General features: G+C 61.3%; 1 protein-coding gene across 1 annotated transcript in view; it reads right to left on the reverse strand.

Annotated features, from left to right (window-relative positions):
• IQSEC3 (IQ motif and Sec7 domain 3) overlaps window positions 1-27,023 on the reverse strand; it is a 122,555-nt gene that overhangs the window by 46,844 nt on the left and 48,688 nt on the right. Inside the window, exons 3-4 of the mRNA XM_012647449.1 lie at window positions 10,703-10,982; window positions 18-709 (exon numbers count right to left, since the gene is read on the reverse strand). Of these exons, the coding sequence (XP_012502903.1) occupies window positions 18-709; window positions 10,703-10,982 (972 nt within the window). The remainder of the gene's footprint in view (window positions 1-17; window positions 710-10,702; window positions 10,983-27,023) is intronic.

Genomic DNA, 27,023 nt, shown 5'->3' on the forward strand with positions numbered 1-27,023 from the left:
CCTCGGCGGCGGCCCGCGGAGCCTCCTGCCCCGGCGGCGCCTCGCCCTGCTCCGCCCGGCCCGCCGCGGGCTCCGCGGGGCCCGGGGCCGTCTGCGCGCCCAGGCAGTTGGCCACCGACAGGGCCGCGGAGGACACGGAGATGTTCTGGCTGGCGATCTGCACCGTGACGTCCCGGAAGGCCATCATGAGCGTGCCGCCGAGGCCCTGGGGCGCGCCCTCCGCCGCCTCCTCCGCCGGCCCCGGCTCCCGCACCTGGGCGTCCGGGTCGGGCGGCCCCGCGGCGGCGCGCAGGGCCTGGCGCAGCTGGTAGGCGCCGCTCTCCTGCAGGGAGCACACGGCCTGCAGGCTCCAGGTGCTGAGGGCGTCGTCGATGGACTTGGCCAGCGACTGCACCTGCTCGGCGAAGGAGTCCTCCAGCTCGGTGAGCGCGCCCGCCAGCCCGGGCGGCAGGGCGGCCGGGCGCACCAGCGGCAGCCCCGCCAGGCCGCAGCCCTCCGGGAGCGCCTGCTCGGGGGCGGCCGGGCCCTCGGCCGGGGGCGCGCGCGCCTTGCGCAGGGAGATGCGGCGGGGCAGGCGGCTCTCCAGGAGCGAGTTGCGGATCTTCTCGAAGTTCTTGCTGAGCTGGTACTGGCGGAAAGCGGTTTGGATGGTGCAGGCGGCGCGCCGGGACACCAGGTGGCCCCCATACTTGTGTTCTAGCATTTCAATCTGCAGGGAGGACAGAGAGGGGACGGGCTCAGCCGGGGACGGGCGGGGTGGCGCAGGGGGCCGGGAATGCGCAGCTGGGGCGTGTGTGTCACCGCCCAAGAGCCCTAGAGGTGGAGGGTGGAGGCTTCCATCCTGGCAGCGATGTCCCCAGGGGCAGGAGAGCGAGGAAGGGCCGCGCGCTGCTGCGCTAAGAAACGCTGGTGTCAGAGACGCGCACGGAAGCATCTATGGGTGAAATGTGTGGTGTCTTGAATTCGGGTTAAAACACCATCAGAGAACGTGGGAGGGCTAGATGACACAATATGAATATCAATAAAAATATTCGTGAGAGTGACTAGCGCTTGGCGACGGCTAGAGGGGAGTTTATCACACTATCGTTCCCACTTTCGTGCACATTTAAAAATAACGAACAATGAAAAATTAAACAGAAATGCTAAAAAAATAGTGCTGCCTCTCCTGCCGGCCTGCCGCCCCCTCCGCATTCCTGTCACCGCAGGGGGGCGTTTCTTTCCTTGGGAACATCCCTGGGGTTTGACCATCTCTCCAGGACCCAGCCCTGGGGCCGGCACAGGGTAGGTGCTCGGTAACCGTGAGTTTGTAAAAAGATGGATCGGTGTGTCAGGAGTGGGTGTCCTTCCAGGCCGCCGTGAGCAAGAGCTCCACAGCTGGAGTCACCTCTGTCCTCACCGTGGGAGCTGCCCGACCGGAGCAGGGCTTGGTGGGCCGGGCTGATGGGGGGGGGGTGGGCGTCACGTGGGCAGACGTGACTCAGGAACCTTCTGACAGGGGCCAGCGTGGGTGCAGGCGCTCGCCTGCTCTCAGTTCCCACCTGTCCGGGGTCTCGCTCCTCCTAGGTTGCTGTGCCCTCCCTCTGCTCAGCATCTAAACCTCCTAGGAAAGGACTAGCAAGGTGCGGATGACCAATCACACCTAACCTGCCCCTGGAGGCGTCTGCGTTTAAATAAGGGACGCGGCCTGTGTTAAGGGGATGGGCTTAGCAGGTGGCACCGTGGACCCTGATCAGCCCTCGGAGAAGTGTGGGGAGTGAGAAAGCGTCCCTGGCCCTGAAGCGACGTCCATTTGCATCACACGCCCCACCTGCACGTGTGGCCCTCCTGAGCCGGAACCAGAGCGGGCCGAGGTGAACAACGCAGGCGAGAACGGCACCCTCACTCCCCTGTTCTCCAGGGGTGGTGGGGCGGAGGGGGACAGGTAGAAAGGCCGCGTTTCACCCCTCAATTCCGCACTCCAGCTTGCTTTCTGCTCCACTCGACCCGGCAGACGCTGCAGCTGCAATGACCGTCCCCCTCGGCCCTGGCGATGTCCTCTCCTCCCTCCCTGCTGGGTACGAGCGGTGACCCCCGACCCCACGAGCAGCAGCACCCTCGTAGCCCTGGGGACCTTGTGGACACAGCTGCAACCCCCAGGGACAATCCCAGGAGAGACGGGGCATTCTCGGTGCTCGTCTTCGACTCTCCTGGCTGTGCCAGTCAGTGCCCTTCTCCATCCCCGACCCAGGACGTCACGCTGTCTCTCCCCGTCTGTCTGACCCTGCTCTGCAGAGGTAGCAGGAAACATGCAGAGTAGGGTGTGGGTGGCCAGTAAGGCTTCCCACAGGACTTCTGCCAGACGCATTTGCATTTTACAAGACACAGGCCCTGAGCAAGCTCCACCTACTGCCGCAGTTCTCCTGTGTGGGGCTTTCATGGTGCTCTTAAAAATCATACCACGTGTGTTCGTGATCTACTGCTGCCTAACAAACGACCACACACTAGCAGCATAAAACCCCAGTTAATTTTCTCCTGGTTCTGGGAATCGGTGTGGGCACAGCTCGCCTGGTCCGGGCTGAGATCAAGGCATCAGCCGGGGCTGCGCACTGAGGCTCTCAGTTACTAGAGGCTGCCTGCTGGTCCCTGCCGCACGGTCCTCCCACAGCCTGGTGCTGTGCTCCCTCACGGCCAGCAGGAGGGTGCCTCTCTGGGGCTTCAGCTTCTTTTAAAGGGCTCACCTGATTAGGCCAGACCCACCCAGGACGATATTCCTTTTGATTGGCTCAAAGTCAGCCGTTCGGCAGCCTGATCATGGGCGTGATACCCCACCACACTCGCTAGTCCCCTCATACTCCAGGGAAGGGGCTCATACAGGACACGTGTACTGGGGGTAGGAATCGCGGGGGCCACCTTGGAACTCTGCCTACCACAGCAAGTGGACACCGCCTACTTGGCCCAGGTATGACCTCACGTCCCCGTGAGGAATGCGGATACCTGCCTTGGACGCATTCTGCTCCTGCAGAAGCCACGCTAGAAGGAAGCCACGGTGGTAGCTGGGCTCATTCTCCCTGCTGGATTCTGGCCTGTTCCCTGACGTCTAAAACGGACATTTGGCCTCGGCGTAGGCGCAGGGCAGCGCAGGGCAGCGCAGAGAGTGAGGAACCGATCGCTTCGCTGCCTCCTTGCTCTCGACATATCCGCCTGCCACCTCCCTCGAGCGTGCGAGAAACTGCCAGGGGGCCCAGGCAGCACCTCGCTCCCCCCCAACCCCGCCCGGTCGGCCCTCCAAGGAAACCCAAGGCCAAAAACGTCCTTCAAGCTACGAAGAGCCGGCCGCAACAAGGGGAAGGGAAGAAAACCAATGGCCGAAAAGCATCCCAAAAGGAAAAAGGCCCAACCCCCCGGCAAGGGGCCGCCCAAGTAAAAGCAAAAAAACGGCCGCAAAGAACCCGGGGGGCCCCCCCCCCCGCCGGCCCAACCCAACCAGGCCAGCAACGCCGTGCTCTTCACCCGGTCCCACGCCCGTGCCCAGCCTCACTCCTCCCTCCTTCCTGCAACTCTCCCCAGCACTCGTGACCCAACTACCTTGCTTTTCCGGTTTCCCTAGAGCTCCTTAATCCTATGTTCTGGCCACAAAACCCCTACCCATGCTAATCACAAGTCACACACGTGTCACCTTCCGGTCTCCACACACAGTGCAATCTTTCCCCACGACTTCTGTGTTGGAAGTCATCGGAGCAGCCCCTGACGGGTGATAATTAACAACTACGTTCGGGGGAACCGGGTCAGGCAGAGCCTCGTGAGACTGTGCTCGTGTCCCCGGGCTGACACCTTCTCAGCCCTGCCTGCTCCCCCGGAGACCTCGTCCCCCACCCGCCCACCGGGACGGACTGAGGAGCCAGCACCGGCCGAGGGAGACGCCAGGCCCAGATCTGCCCCTTCCCTGCGGGTCGGCCTCAGACACGTGTAACATCTCTGGCTCTCGGTTTTCCTGTCTGCTGAGCGAGGCTCGCCCTGCCGACGCCGCCCTGCCGTGAGGACTCACGTGGCACCTGGAACAGAGCAGGTGCTTGCTAAGTGTAAGCTACTCGGCGATGACGGTGACGATGGTGTGAGCCACCCTGCAGGCACCGTTCCTAGCCCAGATCCTGCACCCGCCTTCCCGGCAGCCCCGGGACCCCGTCTGCCTCTGCGAAGCCGTAGTCTCTCCCGCTTTGCCCAAAGCAGCTCTCCGTGACTTCCTCACTGGCCGAACAACGCCTTGGCCCCCGCGCCGCCCAGCCTGGCCACCTCGCCTTTGTCCCTGGGTCCTCGTTGTCAGGCCCTGTGGCTCCCCACCCCAGTTCCTTTCGCAGTCGTCCTTGAACTTCCTGCAGAGCGTCCCACGTGGGGCTCACTCGGTCTACCCAGTCTGGCCGCACCGGCAGCCTCCTCACCACCTCCCGCGTCCTCGCTCCTGAGCAGATGTGACGCAGCCTCCGTTGCTTGAGAACCACCACCCCGAAGAAGCGTGAACACTTCCTCCCGGCTTTCCGGCCCTCGCAAACCCGGCCCGCCTCGCAGCCTCCCCCGACAAAGCCCGCACCGCACGCCGGTGGCCCCACTCTGCCCGGCTGCACCCGGCGGCCCTGCTCGAGTAGTCGCTCAGCTTCTCCCCTGCCTGCAGCACTCTGCCCACCCTCGTCCCCTTCCTCCAGGTAGAAATGTCCCCTCCCGTAAGGGGACATCTCAGACGTGGCTTCTCCATCCGCGACCAGACGGGGTGTTCCTGCCGCGGGCTCTAGTGGAGAATGCTGCTTTAGACTTTGATTTGACAGTTTCCTCCCCGAATCTCTGTGGTGTTTACCTGCCCCTCCCCCTTCCCCTCCCCCAGCTCCAGCAGAGCATCAGTCACTGGGAGCATCGTGTAAGTCTTAGCTGTCGTCTGCCCTGGGTAGAGCCCCCAGCGCGGCGCGGGCGTGAGAGCTGCTCCCCAAAAGTGACCGAGTCAGTCCTGGGCTCGCCACCGTTCGGTCCAATTGTCCAGCAGGATCATCTCCTGCTGACCCGGCCCGTGCCGCCCACCCACCTCACTGCGCCCGCTGCTTCCTTCCCGCCCCTGCAGCCCGGCCTCCGGCGCACCGCACCCCTGCTCAGAGCTCTCTTTGCCCCAGACTGCCCCTCGCAGGCAAGACGTCGTTCTGCGTCTCTGCTTTCCTCGTGCTGCGACTGGGCCGGGCCTTAACAGATGCTTGCGGACCGGAACTAAGCTGAACTCTCTCGTGCCGCAGGGGAAAGAAACATGCAGACTCTGTTCTGGATCTGGGCTTGGAGCCAAGTGCTCCATCCTTCCCCCATTCTCACAGGACCTGGGAACTGACCGGAGGCCCAGGTTAGCTCCGTCCACCCCGGCCAGCACCCCCTGGGCAGGTGTGCGTGGGGGGACAGTCAGGGAGGGGGGTCTGGGCCCATCTGAGGAGCAGCTCTGCTCCCTTCTTTCTACACCCCAGGAGTCACGGGGGGGTCTGGCCTTGCCTCTCCCGAGACACCGATCCGCCAGGTCCTCGGCCAGAAGCAGCGGAGGACGGGCCGGGGGCTCCGCTCTCTAGTGAGCCCTGAGTGTTGATGAAGACACGCTCTCTCTTTCCAGGTTGCTGTGGCAGCAAGGGGCTGGGGCTGCCGAGTGCTGGTGGCCGAGACAGGGCCTGGGAGGTAGAGCTGCTGGCGGGTGCTGAGGAGCGTGGGCCTGGGTGTGGGGGCTCTCAGGCGTGGGCGAGATCTCCTCCGCCCCGAGATTTCTCGCGTGAGACCACGGAGGCATTGCACGTTTGGAGACTCCGGGACTCAGCAGGACAAGCCCGGGCGTGAGGCGGAGGAGCAGAGAGCCTGGGGCGGGGGAAGCTTTGGGGGTGCCTAGGGGTGGCCCCCTGGAGAGGCAGGCCTGTGCTGGGCAGGGCTGTGGCCTCCCGGAGGGCAGGGGCCATGCCTGCTCTGTGTGCCACCTCCCAGCCTGCTGTCTGGAACGCAGCCAGGGCTCAACACGCAGGGCACTGACCCCTGCCCAGGACCTCTCCCGACAGTGGCTGGGTAGGGCCAGGCACGTGCTATGGCTCAGCCAGCACTGAGGGCATGAGACACCCCCCGGGTGGAGCTGCCCAGGAACCGGCTCTGAACCCCAGGTCAGGCCGCCTGCCCTGCCTGGTGCCCCGCAGACCCTGTGCGCCGCTTCCCTTGCTGTCATCCACAGATGGCAGCTGGGACAAAGTCGCCGCTGCAGAGGCCAGGTCTTGGCTGTGCTGCTTCCCAGGGCTGTGTCCTCGGGGAAATTACTTAGTGTCACTAAGCCTCAGTCTTCTAGTTCCAGAAATGGGGATAGCAATGGTGCCCACCTCACGGGGACGTCTTGCAGACCTGGGGAGACGCCGCGCGGCAGGTGCTCAGGCAGGACGGCCGGCACCGTGCGTGGCAGTGCCCACCGCTGGAGTGTGGGCGCCTTGGGGACGGGGACTGTGTCATCTGCACTGTGGAGCCCCCAGGCCTGGCCCAGGGCCCAGGAGAGAGCAGCTGTGCGATTTGTTCTCTGAGCTGGACAGAGATGGACGCACGGGCCACCCCTGCGCACGCGGCCTTCGCCGCCGCCCTCTGCAGCCTGCCTCCCCGGTGCCCTCCGTGCCGAGGTGGACATCTCACCTTCGGAGCGGGAAGGAGCCCAGAGACGCTCTGGTGCAACCCCTTGGTGCACCAAGGAGGAAACTGAGGCCCGGAGAGGGGAAGGGACTGGGAAACGTGGGCCCCACTTCTCGGGGAGGGGCCCTGTGGTGAGGCTGGACCCCGAGGCGTGGGGCTGGGGGAGTCCGTTGGGAGGGGCTGCTCTCCAGGAGGACGTGGCTTCTGCCCAGGACGCTGACTTGGGAGCAGGGCCTACATGCTACTGACCACGGCCACACGGGCCCCGGCTTGGACGGCCCAGAGAGCTCTGCTGTTGGGGCAGCCAAGGTGGCTCCAAACGTCTGTTCAGCAGCAGGATACAAAGTCCCTAGGGAGCAAGACAGCAGGACAGCGGGACAGCTCCCTGACAGCACAGAGCAGGCGACGGGCACTAAGTAAACGCACATGCCCAGGCCCCGGTCTGAGCTGAGCCCTGGAGTGTGAGCGGGAGTCACCCGGGACTGGGGACAGCCGGGGGCACTGCCGGCGAGGAAGGCCCAGAGGCAAGAACGGGCTCCAGGGACTGGCGGCAGGAGTGGCTGGACCCTGACGGGGGCTGGGTCTGCGGCAGGGGGGCCTGGAGAAGCTGCTGCCCTGCACAGCCTGGGAGCCATCGGAGGCTTTCACGCAGCAGACAGCACTGTCAGAGCTGCGCTTTACGAAGACGCCTCAGCTGCCATGTGCGGGTGAGGCTGGAAGAGGCTCGAAACAGGGGAAGCAGCCGGAAGCCTCCCTGGGGTGCAGGCAAGCGGGGGAGGATGCCCTGACCTCGGCGGGGGCAGTGGGGATGGCAAGAGAGGGTCGGATTCGGCAGCCCGTTAAGAGGCGGCATCGGGGGGCTTGGGGCAAGAGCGGAGGTGGAGAGAGACAGGCTGAGGAAGCGGTCCCGGGCTCTGGACGGGCCGACAGAGGAGGCCTGGCGGGCAGGTGGGCTGGGAGGCAATGGCTGCACGGGACTCCTCCAGTCCAAGGGCCACAGGGTGCTGTGCGGCTGGCACCAGTGCGGGGCCAATCCTGGCCGCAGGCTGTGTGCCTGTCCCCCCCTGCATGTCACTGAGCTATCGTCTCCCCTTCTCCTCCCCGGAGCGTCTCCGTCACGCCAGGCGCCGCGCTAGGCGGCGGATGCGACCATGAGCGAGTCACGCGCCTGCCTCCAAGGAGGAGCCGGGCACACGGGCAGAGCTGACGCAGGCTGCAGGGCTGTGCCAGGGAACTCCTGGGGCTGTGGAGAAGGGCCCGGACACAGCCTCGGGAGGGCAGAGGCTGCCAGAGAGGAGGAAGGAGCACCCAAAGTGAGTCCTAAAGCCAGAGAAGGCAAAGGGCAGGAGTGATGAGAGGAGTAGGATCTGCAGAGATAGAGGCAGAGCGGACAGTGTGGAAAAGCCCCAAAGGGATACATGAGGCAGCTGAGGCCCAGAGAAGGTAAGCAACTTGCCCAGGGTCACACAGCTCACTGGCAGAAGAGAGAGGAAGAGAGCTCAATCTCTTGTAAATGTGAGCCATGTTTTCAAACCCTTTTTGCCCTCTTCCTCCCACCCCTAGCCTGTGCTTGGCCTAGAGAGATACACGGGCCAGGGTGGCCCAGCTGTTCCCCACGGCTGGACTCACTGGGCAAGAGGCCCCTGCTACACCCTCTACCAGTCCTCACCTCACCCGACTCCATCCCACCAGCCTGAGTGCAAACTCCTCTCTTAGAGTCACGCCAGTGTAGGGAAAACCCGCAGAGCTCTGCACACCCCACCCAGCCAGGCAGGATCCGACTCACTGTCCCGCCCAGGCCAACGCACACGGTGTCTTTGGTGTTACCAACTGGACACTCCTTAAATGGAACCATAGTCTCTCTGGGGGTCAGGTAAGGAGCACGGCGTTTTCCTCTTGGTACCTCACTCCCTTGTTGCTTGGCACGTCGTAATTATTAAGAAATATTCACTCAGTGAACTCTTACTATGCCCGGGACACTCTGCTAGATGCTGGGAGAGGCATAGGGGATGTTCTTTGTCCTTGGGGAGCAGAGAGTCTTTTGGAGTTGAGAGCACTCCGTCACCTGGGCCAGCTGCCCCCTGATCCCACTGCAGTGCTCCGGACGGACCGTCATCCCGCCCCTCCTGGGCACCCGCTGCCTCACGCAGGGCATCTTGTTGTAGTTGAGCTAAAATCTTCCCCTCCTACAGCTGCCGTACACTGGCGCCACTGTTTTTGTCTGGAATGACAGAAAATACATCTAATCCCTTTTTCATATGCCAGCGCTTCCAGATTTAAAAGTTATTTTTCTGTCTACAATTTCTTCATCTGACCCCAGCCCATCCTATTCTTCAGGAACCTCAGAATTCTCATTCTTTCTCTTAAGAGAAGCCCCGAGAACCAAGCCCAGGATCCAGACAGTCCCTGACCGGTCACGGCGTGGGGCTGCTGGCGGCTGCCTGCCCTGGGCAGAGCCACCCCGTGCCGGCTGCTGTGGGCCCTGCCCTGCTCTGGCAGGAACCTGCTGTTCATTCGTCCTGAGCTGACAGTCGACCGACGGACACCCCCTCCTCTTACACGAGTTCTTTGGGCTTTTCAGAGCTGAGAGCAGAACTTCAGATTTCTCCCTATTTCATTTGACTTTCTTTTTCATTTAAACCGTGTTTCTGTCCCGATGACAGTTCTAAAAAATCTTGGATTCCATCACTGAGGTATTGGCTGTTCTCCTTCAGCTTTATGTCAACAGAAATGACATAAAGGGAAATGTAACTTTTATGCCTTTATTCTGTGCCCGGTCAAAGTGCTTGCCCTGGACAGGACCAAGGACTGCGCCCCACTCACCTCCCCAGGAATCGGCACGTATCAAAGTTTATTTTTTGACAATTCTGTTCGGGAACAGCCCACCCGACTATATTGTCATCCAATCCACAGGTTCCTGTCGTGTCTACATGGACATCTTTGGCGATTTGGTCGAATACTTTACTGAGAGCAGACGCACTGCCTACCGCTGGCCCCAGCCCGGGGCACCAGCTTGGCGTCGGAGCCCGAAGAGGAAAATGAGGTTAGTTCGGCCTGACCCAGTCTTAGGGGCTTCCGACCAGCTTCCTTTCCTAAGACACACCTCGGCCGCTGGCTGAAGAGCGGTTCTTCCGAACCTGCACATTTTGGAGCCAGGAGGAACCCTGGAGGTGATCCAAGGTCTAATTCTCATTTTTGCTGATGAGAAAAGCAATGCCCAGAGTGCTTAACTGGTACCCCCAAAGCCACAGGGCTAATTAGAAGAGCAAGGATTGGATCTCCTGTGTGTGTCTCCAAGTCCGAAGCTCTCTCCCGACAGGGTCACGCCATCTAGTCTGTCTCTGAGCGCACACACGCACACAGACACGGCGCTCACAGGCCTTCCTTTGGGGCTCTTAGCTGTCCGCCTGGACAGACCGAGGCATTGCCTCTCCGGGGGCTCGGCGGGGGCCCACGACCGTGCCTGTCTCCCTGTGCTTCACAGGAGGGAAGACGGAGGCCTAGAGCCCCTCCAAGGGTTGGTTCCCTAACAGAGGAGCGTCACACTCCCCCGACCCGACTGACCTTGGGAATCCTCAGGCCACCTCCGGGAGCCACTGTCCTTGCCCCTCATCTCAGGCCGTGCGCGCCTAGGGCTCGCGCTTGCCCCCTGGGTGGGCGTGAGGCTGGGCTCTGCCTTCTAAGCAGCCAGTGGGGCTGGGGCTTCCCCGTAGAACGACGGGCTGCCTGCCCGGGCCTGGGGGACAGCTTAGGCTTCCTGCGCGTTGCAGGAGGGACAGGGCCCTGGACACACTGCCGGGGGGCCTGGCCTTGCAGGGGCCTGCGCCCTGTCACACGGAGGCCACCCGTGGGAGCTAGGCGGTGGCCTGCGGCTGGTCCCCACAGGAACTGGATCACAGGGAGGGCAGATTAGGTCCTCGGTGTGAGACAACTGTGGCGAAGGGGCCGTGCCTGAAGCAGGGTGGGCCCAGACGCGGAGATGCCTGGTGCCCTGGTCGGCTCCCAGAGGCGGGGCCTCTGCACCACCCTCGCCACCCCCCTCGGAGGCCCTGGGTACCTGTTTATTCTTTAGGTCAAGGGAGAGTTCGTAATCGGAGGCAGCAGGGGTGTGGGAGCAGAGCGCTGTCGCCAGGGCAGGCTGCTGCCGGCCGGGGGAGGCCACGCGGGGGGCGCCGGCCCTCGGGGAGGCGCCCCCCGCCCCCGGCTGCTCCTCCTCCTCCTGCCGCTCCGGGTCTTGAGCCTTCAGGGCATGGATACTGGGTCTGCCGGCTGCCACCGCCTCCGCTGCCACCATGGAGTCCTCCGTGCCCCCCCCGGCCTGGGCGCAGGAGCCATCACTGTGGAAAAAGGCAACGGTGCTCGGTTGGGGGGGCGGGCGGGTGCATGTGGGAGTGGGGGGGGCAGAGAAACTGGGCCTGCTGGGCCGGCCTTTCCGGTGGGTGACAGGCCTTTCTAGTGACAGGCACTGGCTGGGGGGTCTAGGGAGGGCTGTCACGGCAGGGCGGAGCCCCAGGCGAGGAGGAGGGGCGAGGCCCAGGCAGGGGGGCGCAGCTCAGGTCCCTCCGCTTGGAAGCTGCGGGGCAGAGTGGGAAGAGCAGGCTGTCTGCACCCAGCCCTGGGCTCTGCCTCTTACTAGCTGTCTGACGTGACCCCTAGCAGGTCATTTAGCCTCACTACACCTCTCTTTCTCCATCTATAAAATGGTCATAGTAACAGCACCTACCTCATAGGGATGTTGGAGGCTTAAGTTAAAACTCTGAGGACTGTGCCTGGCTCACGGTCCCTGCTGTAGTCGAGTGTTAACTGTCACACTCTTCAGTGGTCTTGCTCCCTGGCCGCCGGCTCGGGAAGCCGGGGGAAGCCGGGGGAAGCCGCCTCACCCTGAACCAGCTCCACCTTCTGATGGCCCAGATGGGTCTGGGGACAGGGACGGATGCCATAGACCTGGCCGGGACACAAGCCCCTCAGGGGTGGGTGGACTCCAGTTTGGGGCCTGGGTCAGTAAAGAGGAGGGTTCTTGCCCTACTGGGTGCAGGGAAGCTTCTGTTCCTCCCTGGGAGCCAGGCTGCAGCCCTCCTGCCTGCACTAAGGGGACACCTCTTGGGCTGGAGCAGCCGCTGTCCAGCCCACCCAGGGACTGAGTTTCCTCAGGCTGCTCCCTCCCCACCGGCCTCCGTGTTCTGCCCGCCCCGGAGGCCCAGGGCCGAGCCACCTCCTCCATGAAGCCTTCCTGAGTGATGGCTACTTTCGCGGCTCATCAGCCAGAACACAGGAGCTGTCCTTGGAGAGTCGCCATCTATCTCACAGAGGGGGAGCGGTGTCGTGGCGAACGGCACGGGGTCAGGTCCGAGCCCTGCCCCTGTGCGGCTTTGGGCAGGCTGCTTTTCCTCTCAGCCCCGGTTCCCTGCTCTGCAACGGGGCTGCCTGCCTTACGGCCACGGTGAGGAGGGGAGGTGTTTAGCACGGAGTGCGTGCTCAGAGAGTGAGCTCTCAGCCCCCGTCTGGCCCTTCCTGCAGGACGGGGCCAGCGTGTTATTTTGTTTCTGTCTCTGCTCGTGGCGCTGGGCAAGCACCGCGTGCTCCGTCAGTGCTCGTGGATGGGTGCGCCGAGCAGAACCCAGGGCCGTGGGGTGGCCTCTACAGCGGACAGTGGCAGAAGGTCAGACTCAGAAGGGGCCTCAAGGTCATCTAGGCAGCCTCCAACCCCCCGTTTTTCACAGACGAGGAGCAGGGGCCCCGGGAGCCGGGCCGTGCCTGGTGCGGAGGGCCAGGCAGCCTGAGGACCTAGCTCCTCCAGGACTAGGCTGCACGAGATGCCCCGGACCGCACGGGAGGACGGGCCTCCTCCCGCTGCTTCCACCCAACCTCAGGCTGCTCCGCGGTGCTTCTCCTGCCACCGGAGCAACCAAGGTGGGGCCGCTCAGAGCCCTCCTGTCTGTCCTCCCGGCACTCCCTGCGCCCCACGGATACGGGACAGCTCGCCGGTGGGCCCGGCTGTAGGGACTCCCCCCTGCTCCAGCATTTCCTGTGTGGCTGCCAATCAGCTGCGTGGCGGGAAGCAGCTCTAGATGTCTTTGACATGTTTTTTTCACTGGTGTCGCCAGGAAGTTCTTTCTAAGATCTAACCTCAGTCCCTCTTGCTATAATACATGCCCTTCCTTCCCTCAGAGCACATGGAAATAACTCTTCCCCACGACCAGCACGTCTGTGTCCTGGGCCTGGGGGCAGCGTTCAGCCTCACCCATCTCCCCTCCGGACTGGCCCTGGCACCGATGCCCGGGCCCTCTCCACCCCAAAGGGTCTTCGAGGCTCTTTAGGGAACTGGTGGCTACTCGGGGTTAGTCGTTCTCTCTCTTTGACTGCTGGAGTGTGCGTGGCGAGGCGTACTGGGGAGTGGATGCCCTCGTCACCGCGCTCAGCCAGTGACAATGGGGCTGTGGGTGCATCCCCAACTCCCCAGTCCCTCAGGTGGAATGAGTCTGAGGCAGATTCTGCACCAGCCCCCAAGCGTCCCCCGTGGGATCAAGCCCCCGCTGCCCAAAGCAGTGGCTCGGTCATGAACGAACCCTGCCTCGACTTCTTCTCTCCTGTGTCTCATCTCCCCGCTCCCCGCAGGCCCTCCCTGGAGTCACCTCGTCCCAGATAAACTACTTGTGTTAACACAAAACAAATTTTAAAAATAGCCTTTTGTGTGGGCCTGTTTGTGGGCCGCCCCTCTGCTATGGATGGAAGCTTCAAAGCCTTCTCACCAGGGCTCACGCATAGGGCCTGGGAGTCGGGCCCACCGCCAGGTCCAGCAGGCGCACAGGTGTGCACACATGCACACGTGCACACACGCTCTCTCACTCTCATACACACACTCTCATGCACATGCACACGCTCTCACTCTCATGCACACTCATGCACATGCGCTCACGCACACACTCCCACACTCATGCACACAATCTTACACTCCCACATCATGCCCACACTGTCACACACTCAGGCACACTCTCTTACACACTCACACTCTCATGTGCACACTCCTACACTCATGCACACATTCCCACAGTCACGCACACACTCCCACACTCATGCACACACTGTCACACACTCATGCACACTCTTACACTCTCACACACTCATGTGCACACTCCTACACTCATGCACACACTCCCACTCTCATGTACACTCACACACACTCATGCACACACCCCCACACTCGTGCACACACTCCCACTCTCAGGCACACCCCCCCACACTCATGCACACACTCTCACATGCACACACACACTCAGGCACACACTCGCACACACTCATGCACACACTCCCACACTCATGCACACACAATGCTTCTAACCACCTCTGTGGCTTTGGGCAATCCGTGTTCTCCTCCTGGGTCTGCTCCCTCACCTGTCACGTGCAGGGAGCTTGCTCATCTCTAAGGACCCTCCCTGCTTGAACATTCTAGGAGCTTGGACCCCAGTGCAGAGACCAGTCCACCAGGCCCACAGCCCCCAGGTTCCAGCCTCTCTGGCTGGTGGAACCAACTCCTCCTTTGTCACCCTGCGTGCTCAGGGGCCTGAGAGACTGGGCCCCCAGGTGACGGTGAAGAAGTGCTGGAAAGGGGACCCCCACCCTCGCCTTCCTTCCCTGGACTCACCCATACGACTCGTGTGGTGGGAGGTGGGCATGGAGTCCCTGGACCGCCCCATCAGTGTGGCGACATTACAGTTACATGGTGGAGGGCAGGGAATATGGGCTTTGGTGTCCGGAGACCTGGGTCCTGGCTCTGCCACTTACCATGTGACCTTGGGCAAGTTATCCCACTTTTCTGTGGCTCTTTCCTCACCTGCAGAATGGACCTTCTAGTGACGCCTGGCAAGGCGGCTGTCAGGGAAAAGGGAAGCACGTGTAGCGCCCGGCACGGTGCCTGGCACACAGTGGTCCCGAATACGTGGGGTGGTGGCGGCTGTTCTCTGAGCTGGGGCCCCACGGCGTGGAGGCCCAAAGGAATCCTCAAAAAATAACACGGGGAATTCTGAGGCGGGTGGGGGGTTCTCAGCGTTTAGTCTTGGCAACCTTCACAGAACGCAAACGACAGGGCTCCCATCACCGCTCCTGGCTGCCCCCAGCCCTCCGGATGGACCTGCTTCCTGGAGGTTCCTCCCACCCCGTCCCAGCTGCAGGAGCAGCAAACAGCGAAGGGGCCTTGGTGTTGGGTGTCACCAACGCCAGGCTTCTGAGGAACCTGTGCAGTCGCCACCTGCAGGCAGGCCACTCGGCCGTGCCCGCCACGGTGTGGGGCATTCCCGGTGGGCATTCGTCCTGTGCCCATCGTGTGGCCTTGGCTGGGGCGCTGTGCCAGGCAGCAGTGGGGGCCTGGGTGCTCCGAACCCCTCCGTGGTGGCTGAGCGTCAGCAGTGTGTTCTCAGCCTGCGTTTCCCTCTCTGCACTCATCTGGAAAGACGGTCCGAGGAAAGAGGATAGAATCTTCTTCCTCGGCTGTCACAGCTGGAAGGACCACCTCTTTCAACTTGAAGACCACCCGCCGCAACCCCCAGTCCCTCACGTAACTGGAGGCCCGCAGCTCTGGCTCCCAGAACTTTACTCCTTCCACGACACCGGCTGTGTCTTCAGCTTCCGGAGCTTGCTGGGCTGGCCCCGCGTCACATGCACCCGCCAGCCCTAGGGGGTCAGATCTCAGGCTGCCTGGCCCTTGGACGGGAATTATGTGGCTGGGACTCACGCTGGGACCTGCACAGTTTCTTATAAGCCCCTCCCCGAGCTCCTGGAGGGGGATCCTGGGGGTCTGAGCTCTCGTGGGCTGCACGTCCCGCTGCAGAAACACACTCCTTGAGCGCCAGTCCACTGGCCTGGAGACACTTGGGGCCCTGCTGGCATTTAGTGATGCTGGTCACAGGATGTTCCTGAGGTTGGGCACCTCTTGAGAAGCCAAAAAGTAGAACGTGGGTGGCGCCAAGACAAGGGGGTTCTTAGAAAGCTTTGATCATGTCCACATGACATCGGGCTAATACATATATGGAGGCCCAGGGCCGCAACAGAAGTCACGCACGGGAACAAGGGCTGGAGTGTGCGGGAAGTGAGTATCTTTGAGAAATTAGGGGAACAAGCAGTTGCTCAGAGGAATAGCGCAGGTGCCCAGGAGCAGACCTGTGTTGGAACTGAACCCCACACAAGAGGAGGACACTCAGGCGGGAACCGTGCTAGACGCCTGCTGTGCATGCCTGGTCCTGGCACACAGAGACTCCCCAGGGTTCCAGCCTGTCTATTGTCTGCACCCTCAGAGCTGACTCCAAAAAAGCAGACGGTTTACTGCCAGTCCTCTGCCCAAACCCATCAGTGACCCCCCCGTACTTGGGGGATAGAGTCCATTAACAATTGTACCCCATCTCCCTGTCGAGCCTCACCCCCGTCCCCCGAGTGACCTGTCCACCCTGAAACTCTCCCCAGACCTGCCCAGCCCACTTGGGCCGCCGTTCCTCTCCATGGTCTCCTTCTCCCGAAATCCCCTCCCCTCCCTGTGCCCTGCCCTCTCCACACTCCTTTCTCTGCCTCCTCAGCTCTTCCAAGGGTCACTCACTGTCCCCAGCAGGAGTCAGTCCCACCCTCCTATGTGCTCTAACAATTCTTGGCACTTGCCTCTATCTCAGCACGAACCACTTTGTGCTCTAATTATTCAGTGATGTGCCTCTCTCTTCCACAGACTGTGCTATGCACATCTTTTTTATCACAGGTGCTTATCATAGTGGGTTGGCTCAAAAGGTGTGTTGAATAAAGGTTAAATAAATGGATGGATGGATGAACGAATGGATGGGTGCACGGGTGGATGGGAGGATGGGAGGATGGGTGGATGGGTGGATGAATGGTTGGATGGGTGGTTTGGGTGCATGGGTGGATGGAGGGATGGGTGGATGGATGCATGGGTGCATGGGTGGATGGATGGATGGACGGTTGTTGGATGGATGGGTGTGTGAGTAGAGGGATAAATGGATGGTTGGATGGATGGACTGATGGATGAATGGATGGGTGGGTGGATGGTTGGATGGATGTGTGGGTGAGTGTAGGTTGAGTGGATGGATAGGTGGGAGGATGGGTGGATGGGTGGATGGGTGGGTGGAAGAATGGATGTGTGGATGGGTGGGTGAATGGTTGGATAGGTGGGTAGGTGGATGGTTGGATGGGTGGGAAGATGGGTGGATGGGTGGATGGATAGTTGGATGGGTGGATGGGTGGGTGGATGGGTGGGTGGATGGTTGGATGGGTGGGTGGATGGTTGGATGTGTGGATGGGTGGATAGATGTGTGGGTGGATGTGTGGATGGGTGGGAGGACGGTTGGATGGGTGGATGGATGGGTGGATGGATGGGTGGGTGGATGGGAGGATGGGTGAATGGGTGGGTGGATGGGTGGATGGGTGGGTGGATGGGTGGACAAGGGGGTAGGTGGATGGGTGGGAGGATGGGTAGGTGGATGGGAGGATGGGTGGATGGGTGGGTGGATGGATGTGTGGATGGGTGGGAGGATGGTTGGATGGATGGGTGGATGGTTGGATGTGTGGATGGGTGGATAGATGTGTGGGTGGATGTGTGGATGGGTGGGAGGACGGTTGGATGGGTGGATGGATGGGTGGATGGATGGGTGGGTGGATGGGAGGATGGGTGGATGGGTGGGTAGATGGGTGGACGAGGGGGTGGGTAGATGGATAGGTGGGTAGGTGGATGGGTGAGAGGATGGGTAGGTGGATGGGAGGATGGGTGGATGGGTAGGTGGATGGGTGGGAGGATGGATGTGTGGATGGGTGGATAGATGTGTGGGTGGATGTGTGGATGGGTGGGAGGGTAGATGGACAGGTGGGTAGGTCGATATCATTTGATTTCCACGACTTTCCCAAGGGCAGAGACACTAGGATGGGCTTGGCAAGGGGCCACCCAGACCCTCCTTCAAGGAAGGACTTCTTGCCCAGCTGCCGGCAGTGCTGTTGGAGACTACTTCAGCTGGAAGCCCCGTCGTCAGGGCTTGGCTCAGCTCTGGAGGGCCACCTGGCCCCACGTCACATACTTCCAGGGCTGTCCACATCCAGCGGGTGACTGCGGTGGGGATATACAGCCTCGGCATCCCGACCCAACACGGGCAAGCTGGTGGGTAATTCTCGGTCCAGAGCTCAGTGGGACTGGCAGAGGCTGAGGCTGACCTTTTGCAGTTTGACTTTGCCCCAGGCTGTGTTCCTCCTCTTCCTCCCGCACGTACGGATCCCAAGTGCATTCCCTGGTAAACAGTCGACACACTGAACCCAGGGTCTGCTTCCTGGAGAACCCGATGCCCCACGGATACTCAGCCTCTCTTTTTCCTTCCCATTTCTTGATAGCCAGGATTAATCCGGTCTCCCTGCCCCCAGACCTACAGGACCTTTCTGGGTTCCAGATACCTTTGCTAAGGAAGAGCCTTCCGGACTCTCTTCCTGGAGAAAGGCACGTGATCTCACACAAGCCGAATGTTACCTTTACGTCACAGACCGCACAGACGCCAGGCTAAGGACACTATTATGGAGAGAAAATAACGGAATATTTTCCATTTGCTGGGAACGGGTGCCAAGGGCTGGAGGCAGCTCTGGTCATGCAGAGAAAATACTTGGGCACAAACGCCGCAGAGCTTTTCAGAGCCTGGTTCCCAGGGAGGCGCTGGGTGGAGCGAGGCCCTCGGCTTGCGACTGGCTAGCGGGGACAGCTCGAGTCCCGCCTAACTCTCCCGCACCCCGGTTTTCTCATCTGCAAGAGGAGGAGGCAAGCAGCGCCTTTCCACGTAGGTGATGAAGATGGACGACCCCCGGGTCGGTGCTCCCCGCACGGCGGCAGATGCGGGACGGACGCGACAGGCCCCTGGGACACCCGCCAGCACTCGTGCTCACGCGGCCCCAGCAGGGGCTGTGGGATGTCCTCTCGGGGCCCCGGCAGGCCCTGGCAGCCACGCTGCCCCCTGCACAGGAGTGACACAAGGGCTGTGAGGGGCCGGGGCAGGGAAGGCGGGAGGAGGGCACAGAGTCGGCGCCACTGTCCTGCAGAGGCTGCGGGGCCTGGGCACGAAGCCGGAGACAGGGGTGAGGAGGCACCTGCAGGCCCAGCCCTGCGGCGGTGGTGGCGGCGGCAGCGGTGGCGCCTGCGTCGGGGAGGGTGAGGCGCTGGGCTGAGCGGCCCGAGGTCCGACTGGAGACCCGGCTGGGAGGGGCGAAGGCTGAGGCTCCTGGGGCTGACAGATGCCCCCAGAGGGCCCGGCCCATTGCGCTGGGTCGTCCCGGCCCTGCCAGCCGTTCCCGAAGCCCCTCCGAGACAAAGCTACGAAGCGTTTTCCGGACAAAAGCCAACAACATGGCTCACATCCCCCCAAGACCTTCCAGCCTTTCCTGAAACACTCCTTTTCCTCCCTCCTCTGCCTCCGTGCGCCGTCTTAGAGGCCAGAACGCAGGCGCCGAGCACCGGGGAGCAGAGTGTCTTCCAGGCCCAGACGGAACGGGGGCTGAGGCGACCAGAGGGCCAGCGTCAGCGACAAGGCGGGAAACAAGGTCACTCTGGGTGGACTCGAAGAGCAGGTGAGAACGTCCTGGCCAGGGGCGGAGAGTCAGGGTCAAACCACACCCGGGCCGCCGCCCTCGCTATAGCCTTGGGCTTCCTGCTATAGCCTTGGGCTTCCTGCTCGCAGGACGGCAGTTTGGACAAGGCGCTTTGCCGGGGAAAGAAGCCGAGGCCCAGGTCTGTGCACGGCCCGGCCCACCCTGTCCCTGCTCGGCTCCCCGGCAGCCATCAGCGGGGCTCTGGCTGCTGCCCCAAGCCCCAGCCACACAGCAGAAGCCTCCTAGCCGCCCTTAAGCCATTTGATCCAAATCTGCCCCGGCGGTCAGAACCATGGCGCTGGCAGCCGGGTCTCAGAGTACAGCCCCCGGGGAGGGCGGCCGTGGCTTCCCCTCCTGCTCGCCCACCGCGGAGGCTGCCCTGACTTCCTCGCCGCACGGCGGCTTCTCCTGCCCCCCTGCCCCGCGAGAACAAGTTGTTTTCTCTCTTTGCTGCCTCCCTGGAGACTCCAGGCTGTGGTCGCGGCCGTTCCGAAAGCGGCTGGGGGGTTGGGTGGGCCCCAAGGGATTCCCCGCCAAGGGAACAAAACCAACCCCCCGAACACCCCCCAAAACCAACCCGGGGCACCAAGCCCCCCCCCCCCGGGCGGCCCCAAGCCCGCCCCGCCCAACCCAACCCACCGAAGCCCCAACGGGAAACCCCCCCGGGGCCTCCCCGGCAGCCTCCCCGGCCGGGCTCCACTGACTGAGGCATCTCACTGCATCGCACGGTCCCAGGAACAGGCGCGGACGCGGTGGTGGCATCGAGCTGTGAGAACACCCCCAGCCCTGCCCAGCACGGCAGCACCACTCACACGCGTGTGTCTGCCTGGCCTGGCGGACAGAGCTCTCTGTGCACCTGAGCACACCCTGGACTCTCTCCCCTTCCAGCTGCGCTTACGTCACCGCCCTGGGAGCGGAGGGGCCCCTCCGCAGGCTCGCGTCCCCAGCCTCGAGGGGGTGCAGCAGCTCAGCCCCCCAGCCCCACACGCTGCCGGCCGCAGTTGGATTTACAGCCTGGAGAACTCTGGTTCTCACCTACTTTTTGCTTTTATTGTGAGCTATTGTCACATGCAGATATATCTAACGTATACGCGAGGTGTGAAGAAAGACATTCACATGGGCCCAGCTCGAAAAACAGCACATCAGAAACCTTTCCTGCCCCGCACACGCCTCCTCCCTCCTACAAAGGCCCCCGTCCTGACTGTGCGTTCCTCACTCCTTGGCTTTTCCTTCCGGGCAAATCCCTTCCTTGTTTTGACGTAAACAGTGGTGGCCGCCTCTCCTGAGCACCGCGTGTTTGCAGTGTGCCTGCCGGGAGGCTCAGGAAGGGTCGGGGTCTTGCAGATCCAAAGGGGTCAGGGAAGTGCCTCCAAGAGGGGGACCCTGCGCCTCCCTGCCGGCAGGACTGGCCAGATGGAGGCCCCGCAGCCGGGCTGCGCCCCCCAGTCTGGGACGCAGCGTCAGGGCCAGGAAGGCTTCAGAAGAGAAAGTGGAGCTGTTCCTTCAGCACCTCCTTTCCCCTGGCTCTCTGCGGCCAAACGTCAGGAGCCGCATGACAACGGCTCCCAGAAATGCCAGGTGACGCTGCGGGAGAGCAGCTGGGAGCTGGAGGCGAGTGCCTTTGGGGTCCCTGAGAGGAGCCGGCACGCGAGGTTGGGGGCCGCCACGGCGCCAGCCGGCCTGGGCTCGAACGCCGGCTCTGCCTTGGCCTCGCCGCTCAGCCTCCTTGGCCTCGCTGTCCTCTCTGACGAGTCCTCGCGAGAAGGGAGGGAGTAAACACGGCAAACGCTTGCCAGCCCTATAGAAGGAGCAGGAGCAGCTCTCGTTTTCTTTTGCCCGATTGCCCACGTTTCATTTTGTCAAATAAGAAAATAAAAAGCAAAAGCACCATTCGTCTCCCCTGCAAGGTTATAAAGGGATATGGAAAGCGGGAAGGAGGTCATTTCAGAATAAAGAGCAGTCCTTTAACTCGAACTATCAACTTTTTTGTGTTCTTGGTGTCTCGTGCTAGAGTTCCTCCGTACGGTACGATTTCTGAAGCTCTGCCTTACAGATGATGCCAAGGGAAGCTGCCCAGAAAGCGACCAGGGCTGGGAGGCAGCAGAATGTAACAAGTATGAGATTTAGAACCAGACAGACCGACCGTGGTTAAAATCCCATCACTCACTAGCTGTGTGGCATTGGGCTAGTTCCTCAACCTCTCTGAGCCTGTTTGCATTTTGCTGGGAGAGTTAATGAAACAATGTACATAAAGCACCTATGTGGTGCTTGGCAGGTGGGTTTCCTCCCTGAATCTGACCCTCACACTTCCCCAGCTTCCGGTTCGTGAGCTGTCTGCTCCCTGGAGAGCCCCGTTATGGGGACCTCCCGAAGCCACACGTGCACACGGCCCAGCCCCAGGCAGGCTGAGACACACCCTGGCTTCCTGTTCTCTGGCTCTGAAGTCCCTTCGTGCCAACCTCCTCCTGTCCCAGCCCGGGTCAGCCCGACCTCTCCCAGCACAGTGATGTTCCTTTGGTCCTGAGCTACTTCCAGGGAAGGACACGTCCTCACAGGCCAGTGTCACCGCATGCCAGGGGGAGGTGTCTGATGGCCTGCAGATGCCTGTGGAGGCAGGCGCAAACTTGCTGAAATTAGGACTCTTACGACCTCAGGGACGGAAATGGCAGAGTGGACATTCATCTAGTTACTATGGAGCAAGATTCCCTACAGTTCATCTCCTTAAGCTTGTCTACTGGAAGTCCTACCCGATGTCTAGCTTCAATCTTTCTTGCTGCACTTATCAGATTGGCCACACTGTTTCCCACATGCCTTGTGGGTTTCATGAGTTATCTCTGAAAGCATTTAGGAGGACAGGAAGATGCTAGGCGGCTACAGCATACATGGCAACGGAACCTCTGCTCACGGGCTTTGTGAAGAAGCCTCGGAGACACCAGCTTGGGAAGCACCCCACGGGGCAGTGCCAGCCCGTAAACCTTTCCCTGCCGGGGTTAAACAGCCTTCTTTCGGGAGAGCGGGCAGGCAAACTGTCTCTGGCAAGATCGTCCTGATGAAATGCCTCTGCTCTTAACCCCGTCCCGGCCTTCCCCATGACAGCCGGGAGGCGCAGCTACGTCGCTTCCTCTCCTGCACGATGTCTAGAAACTCTCCTCGCTGCGCCCGGTGGCCCCGCTCGACCGACATCATCTGGGCCTTGACTTCTTCGGTCTCTTCCCCACACCGGCCCTCGCTCTCGGAGTCCCTCTTTCCCTCTCTCTTGAACACTGGGTGCTTTCCAGCCTCCACTCCGTGCGTCCCAGGCTGGGCTGGAACAGAAGCATCCGGAAGACGGCCTCCTCCTCCCCACCCAGCGCCTCCGTCCCAAGGCAGGGACCCTCTCTCTGGGAGCCACGCGACCCCGAGCAGCATGGAAGGTGGTGGGTGCCCCCTGCCTGCCGTACCGGGGCCCGCCCCCCGAGCAGGCAGCCTGTCCCCTAACCACCGCCTGCTCACACCTGAGCTTCCAGCCCCGGGTCTCGCCTGTGCTCTCCGGCTCCAGCTGTCACACGCGAGCGCTTGCTGAGTCCTCACGAGACAGCAGACACCTGTCCCCTCGTCACGGCATTCAATCCTCCCGAACACCCTAAGAGGCAAGTGTTGTTTTTATTCCCATTTCGAGGACGAGTAAACTGAGGATTGGAAACCTTGAGTGACTCAACCAAAGTCACAGAGTTGGTGAGCGGCCCCCCAGGACTTGGACCCGGATTTGAATCACCCTGGCTTACGCTTCCAACCGTTCCACATGCTGCTGCCTCCTGGGAGTCTCCTTGGATTCATCTCCCGGTCCAGGGCATTCTCGTACCACCTCCTCCCCTTTCAACTCAGAAGGGATCCCCAGAAACCCACCACTGCTCATTCCCCTGCCCTGGAGAGAGAAGGAGACTCTCCTATTTTTAAGCTCTTTAGTGACTGGGAAACATGAGTGTCTTGTTCACGAGGATAATTTCTCATTGTGAGTCAGTAAATTCACACTCATATATCAGTCTCTTACGAATCTGTTTCTGGTGAGTCAGTTCCCTGCTTCCTGGGGAATCGGGGGACCTCAGGGCAGCCCCATTGTCTCTCCGAGCCATCAGAGCTTCCGTGTAGACACAGAACATGGTGACCACACCCAGATCCCACCAGTCTCTGTGGGTGGTGGCACCTAGGAGTGACCCAGGGGACACGTTCGAACAGGAACAGGGAGAAGCAGGCTGACGTCAGTGCCCGGTTGCCGCCCTCTCTTTGTGCGGGCTCTGGTCTCTATCCCTGCCAGCTCTGCCTTCGTGACCTTGAACCACGCCTCGCTCGCCTTCTCCGAGCGCTTCCGCGGCCGTGAGACGACACGGGGGTTCTCGCCTTCCTGACGGTTCCCCAGGCCGGAAGCTGAGGACCCCGGCGCTGAGGACCACGAGCGGGAAAGCACGGAGGCAGTTCTGTCCCCCGGAAGACACTGCAGACGCCAGGCGTCTGCCACCTCCGTTCCCGTCATTTCTGTCCTCGGAGTGAAAGGAACCGTGTCCAAGTCCGGGACGGACGCCGGGAGCTGCCAGCACGGAGGGGGACTCAGGGCCAGGCAGGGCGCCGAGCGGGTCCTTGTGAGAGGGCCGCAGGGTTATCCTCGTGTTGTAAAAATCACGTTGAAACCACAAGTGATGCCGAAAGCAGAACCCAATGGCCGCCCTGCCCAAGGCTTCCCTCCCCCCGCGGTGACCGCGCACGCCTGTCCCAGCGCCACACCCCTCGGCCTCTGGGGTCCGCTGTTGGCGTCACGCCACCTGCCCTTCGTTTGCTCTGCGGAGGCTCCTGGCCTCCGCACGTGGATGTCCCCTCCCGGGCCAAGGCACGGTGCCTGTTTGCAGAACCGGCGCCAGAGGGGCCTTGGGGTCGGACGGTCACCCTCGTGTTACGGCTGAGATGCTTCTCCAAGCCTGAGCTCTCCCCCGCCTGCCCCGGAGACCTCGGCCCAGAGCTCCCTCCACACCCTGTGCCTCTAGGTCCGCAGAGCCTCCCCTCGACCCCGCTCCTCGTCCCCCTGCAGACGGCAACAAGCCCCACCCTGCACGCCGCGCGGACGGCCAACCTGGTTCTCTGTTTTATCATCACAACAGAAATCTCTAAAAACCTCCTTTCCCGAGTCATCACGAGACCTCTCAAAGGCAGTGAAGTCCCTAAGAACGCCAGATCTGATCACATCACTCTTTGCACAGATCATTTCCTCTCCGTTGGTTTGATGAATCCAATTTAAAACCTTTTTTGCCATACGTCAGATACACGTCTCGAAATTATAAATTATTTTTGTGGTCATGCTATTGCTGTAAAGATAAATCACTGAGTGAAGACGACCTCTCAGAAGAGAAAACAAAAGCACGGGAAATAGTGGGGTTAGAAAACCTCCGGGCCCACAAAGAGAGGTTATTCTTCCTGGGAATGAGAAAAAAATTTCCAAAAGATTCGACAGGAAGTTTTCAGTAAATGAAACAAGAACACATGTCTCAGAAAACCGGACACGACTGCGTTGATGAACGCCGGCGGGATGGGAACACCAGGTATTCCTGGTGGCATCTTTAATTTTCTTGCTCTGGAAGCATCATCTTTCGTTATGTTTGTCTCCTTAACTAATAAAGCCGAGAGCTGTTGTTTTCCTTCCTTCCCTAAAAATACTCTCTTGGTCATTTTTCTCTTTAGTTTGGTTGCTCCGAGGCACTCGGCTGTTGCTGCTGGGGTGCGCAAACAGCCTGGGGAGGGGGCAGGAAAGAGAGGCCAGGCTCCTCGGTCCCCAGCGACCCAGGCTGTCTGTGGGGAGCTGACCCTAAGCAACTGCTTCCTGTGGTCTCGGACGAGGGAACCGCTGTCCCCTCCCGCCCCCCGGCAACACAACAGGCTGGACGACACCCTCCGGCTGTGCTCACCTGACCCTGGTGGTGAGAAGCCGCAGCAGCCCTGTGGCCCCCGGACAAGGCATTCATTGTTTCTGACCCTCAGTTTCTTTACCTGTAAAATGGGAATAATAATATTCCACGAGCTTCTACTGAGGATTAAATAAGATGGTGCTTACACAGCACGCAGCAAGCACCCAGCGCCCGACGGCTGGTATGCTCCTTCCCTCCTTCACGGCCCGGGGACACAAAACAGAAATGCGGAGTTGGGGGGAGTCCCCTCCAATCGCGTCCAAATGTGCTTGCTGCGGACGGAAAGTCGTCTGTCTCAACCGGCAGCTCTTGGAGGGCGGGTTTGCTAAGGACCCTCTGCTGACAACCTAGGTCGCAGGCAGGGGCCTGGGAGGGGAAGGTACACAAGGACGTTGGCCTGGGTGATAGGCGACTCCATACACGGGTTCCACGTCTCAGCTGGGGACAGCCCCCGGAGCAGAAGGCGAGAGCCCTGACAAGACAGGGTTTTCCCAACACTCTCTGGAATGTTCTAACACCCACCCACCCGCCCCGTAAAATGTCGCAGCACTCTGACATCTATTGTGGTTTTTGTGCCTCCCGAGTCTGGCAAGGAAGACACAGCTGGGGCAAAAAGCACGGAGAGGTGAGTGACAGGTCACATAGCTCAGGGCACAGAGTCCTTTAGCTCCAGGACCAATTCTCCGGCCATCCTCCCGGCCATCACCCCCAGGCACGGAGCCCCGCCCAGCTGGAGTCTGCCGCACACACAGAGACCCTCGGACCCCGTGCACACCCGCCGCAAAGCCCACGCCAGAGGGGCAGGCCCCGCCACCCGCTGGCCTCGGTGCCGGCGCTGCTCTGACCCACAGCGGACCCCAGGGACCTTCACAGCCGGAACCTCGCCTCGGCGGCAGCAGGGAAGATGCTCCCCCCACTGCCTCCGTCCACTGCCTTCCTGCCGCCCTGCAGGGATTCCAAGCCCGCAGCGGGCAGGCTGGGCGGGCCAGCCTGGGAGGGAAGCCCGGGCTTTCCTGTGCTTCTCTAGGGAAGAGAGGACGCAGCTGTATGGCCCGATGGGCACGCTCGGCGGCCCGGAGCCGGCGTGGGAGGAGGATGTGACTAACGGAGCAGGCATGTGACACGGGCGTCCCAGCCCAGCCGTTTGAAGACTAAACTGAATCGATTGAGAATTTAATTGTTCCACAATCGCTGAGTAAACACTGGCTGCTCCACTGATCATGCTTTGGGCCCATCTCAGCCGCTGGGGGGAGGCGGGCAGAGGCGGACAGGCTCTGGCTGTGCGGGTGCAGAGCTCTCCTGGCAGGGCACCCTTCCTCTTCCTCGGGGCGCGGGGGTGAGACTCAGGCCCAGAGTGCCGAGCGGCGGCAGACAGCCTCCTCCGTCCGGCTGCTTAGGGTGAAGGACGTGAGCCGCACGGCCCTGCCACCCACTCTGGGAGGGACTGGATCGGGCAGGAGGCTCTCTAGAGGGGAGCAGCACCCTTAGCAGAAATGCAGGCTGCAAAATCTTTTTTTTTTAAATTTTGGTGGGGGAGGAACGTAAAACCCAGTGCATAGAAAAACAAAACACTCGGAGGCTACACACTAAAATATTAACGGCAGTTAATTCTGTATCATGGGATTCAATTTTTATTTTCTTCTTTATACTCTGTATTTTCCACTTTTCCAACAACCAGCATGTTTAACGTAGAATCAGAGTAAATAGATGCTATTTAAGATCAAATGAAACGGCTGGAAAGACTTCTCTTGAGCTCTTAAAAAAAAACCAAGAAAATCCTGGCTGCAGCCCTGCGGGAAGAGGTTGCCTTTGGAGTCGGACCCGCGACCCCTCCCAGCTCCA

This window comes from Propithecus coquereli, unplaced genomic scaffold (assembly GCF_000956105.1).
Source record: "Propithecus coquereli isolate 6110/MARCELLA unplaced genomic scaffold, Pcoq_1.0 Scaffold269, whole genome shotgun sequence".
NCBI classification, from domain to species: Eukaryota; Metazoa; Chordata; class Mammalia; order Primates; family Indriidae; genus Propithecus; species Propithecus coquereli.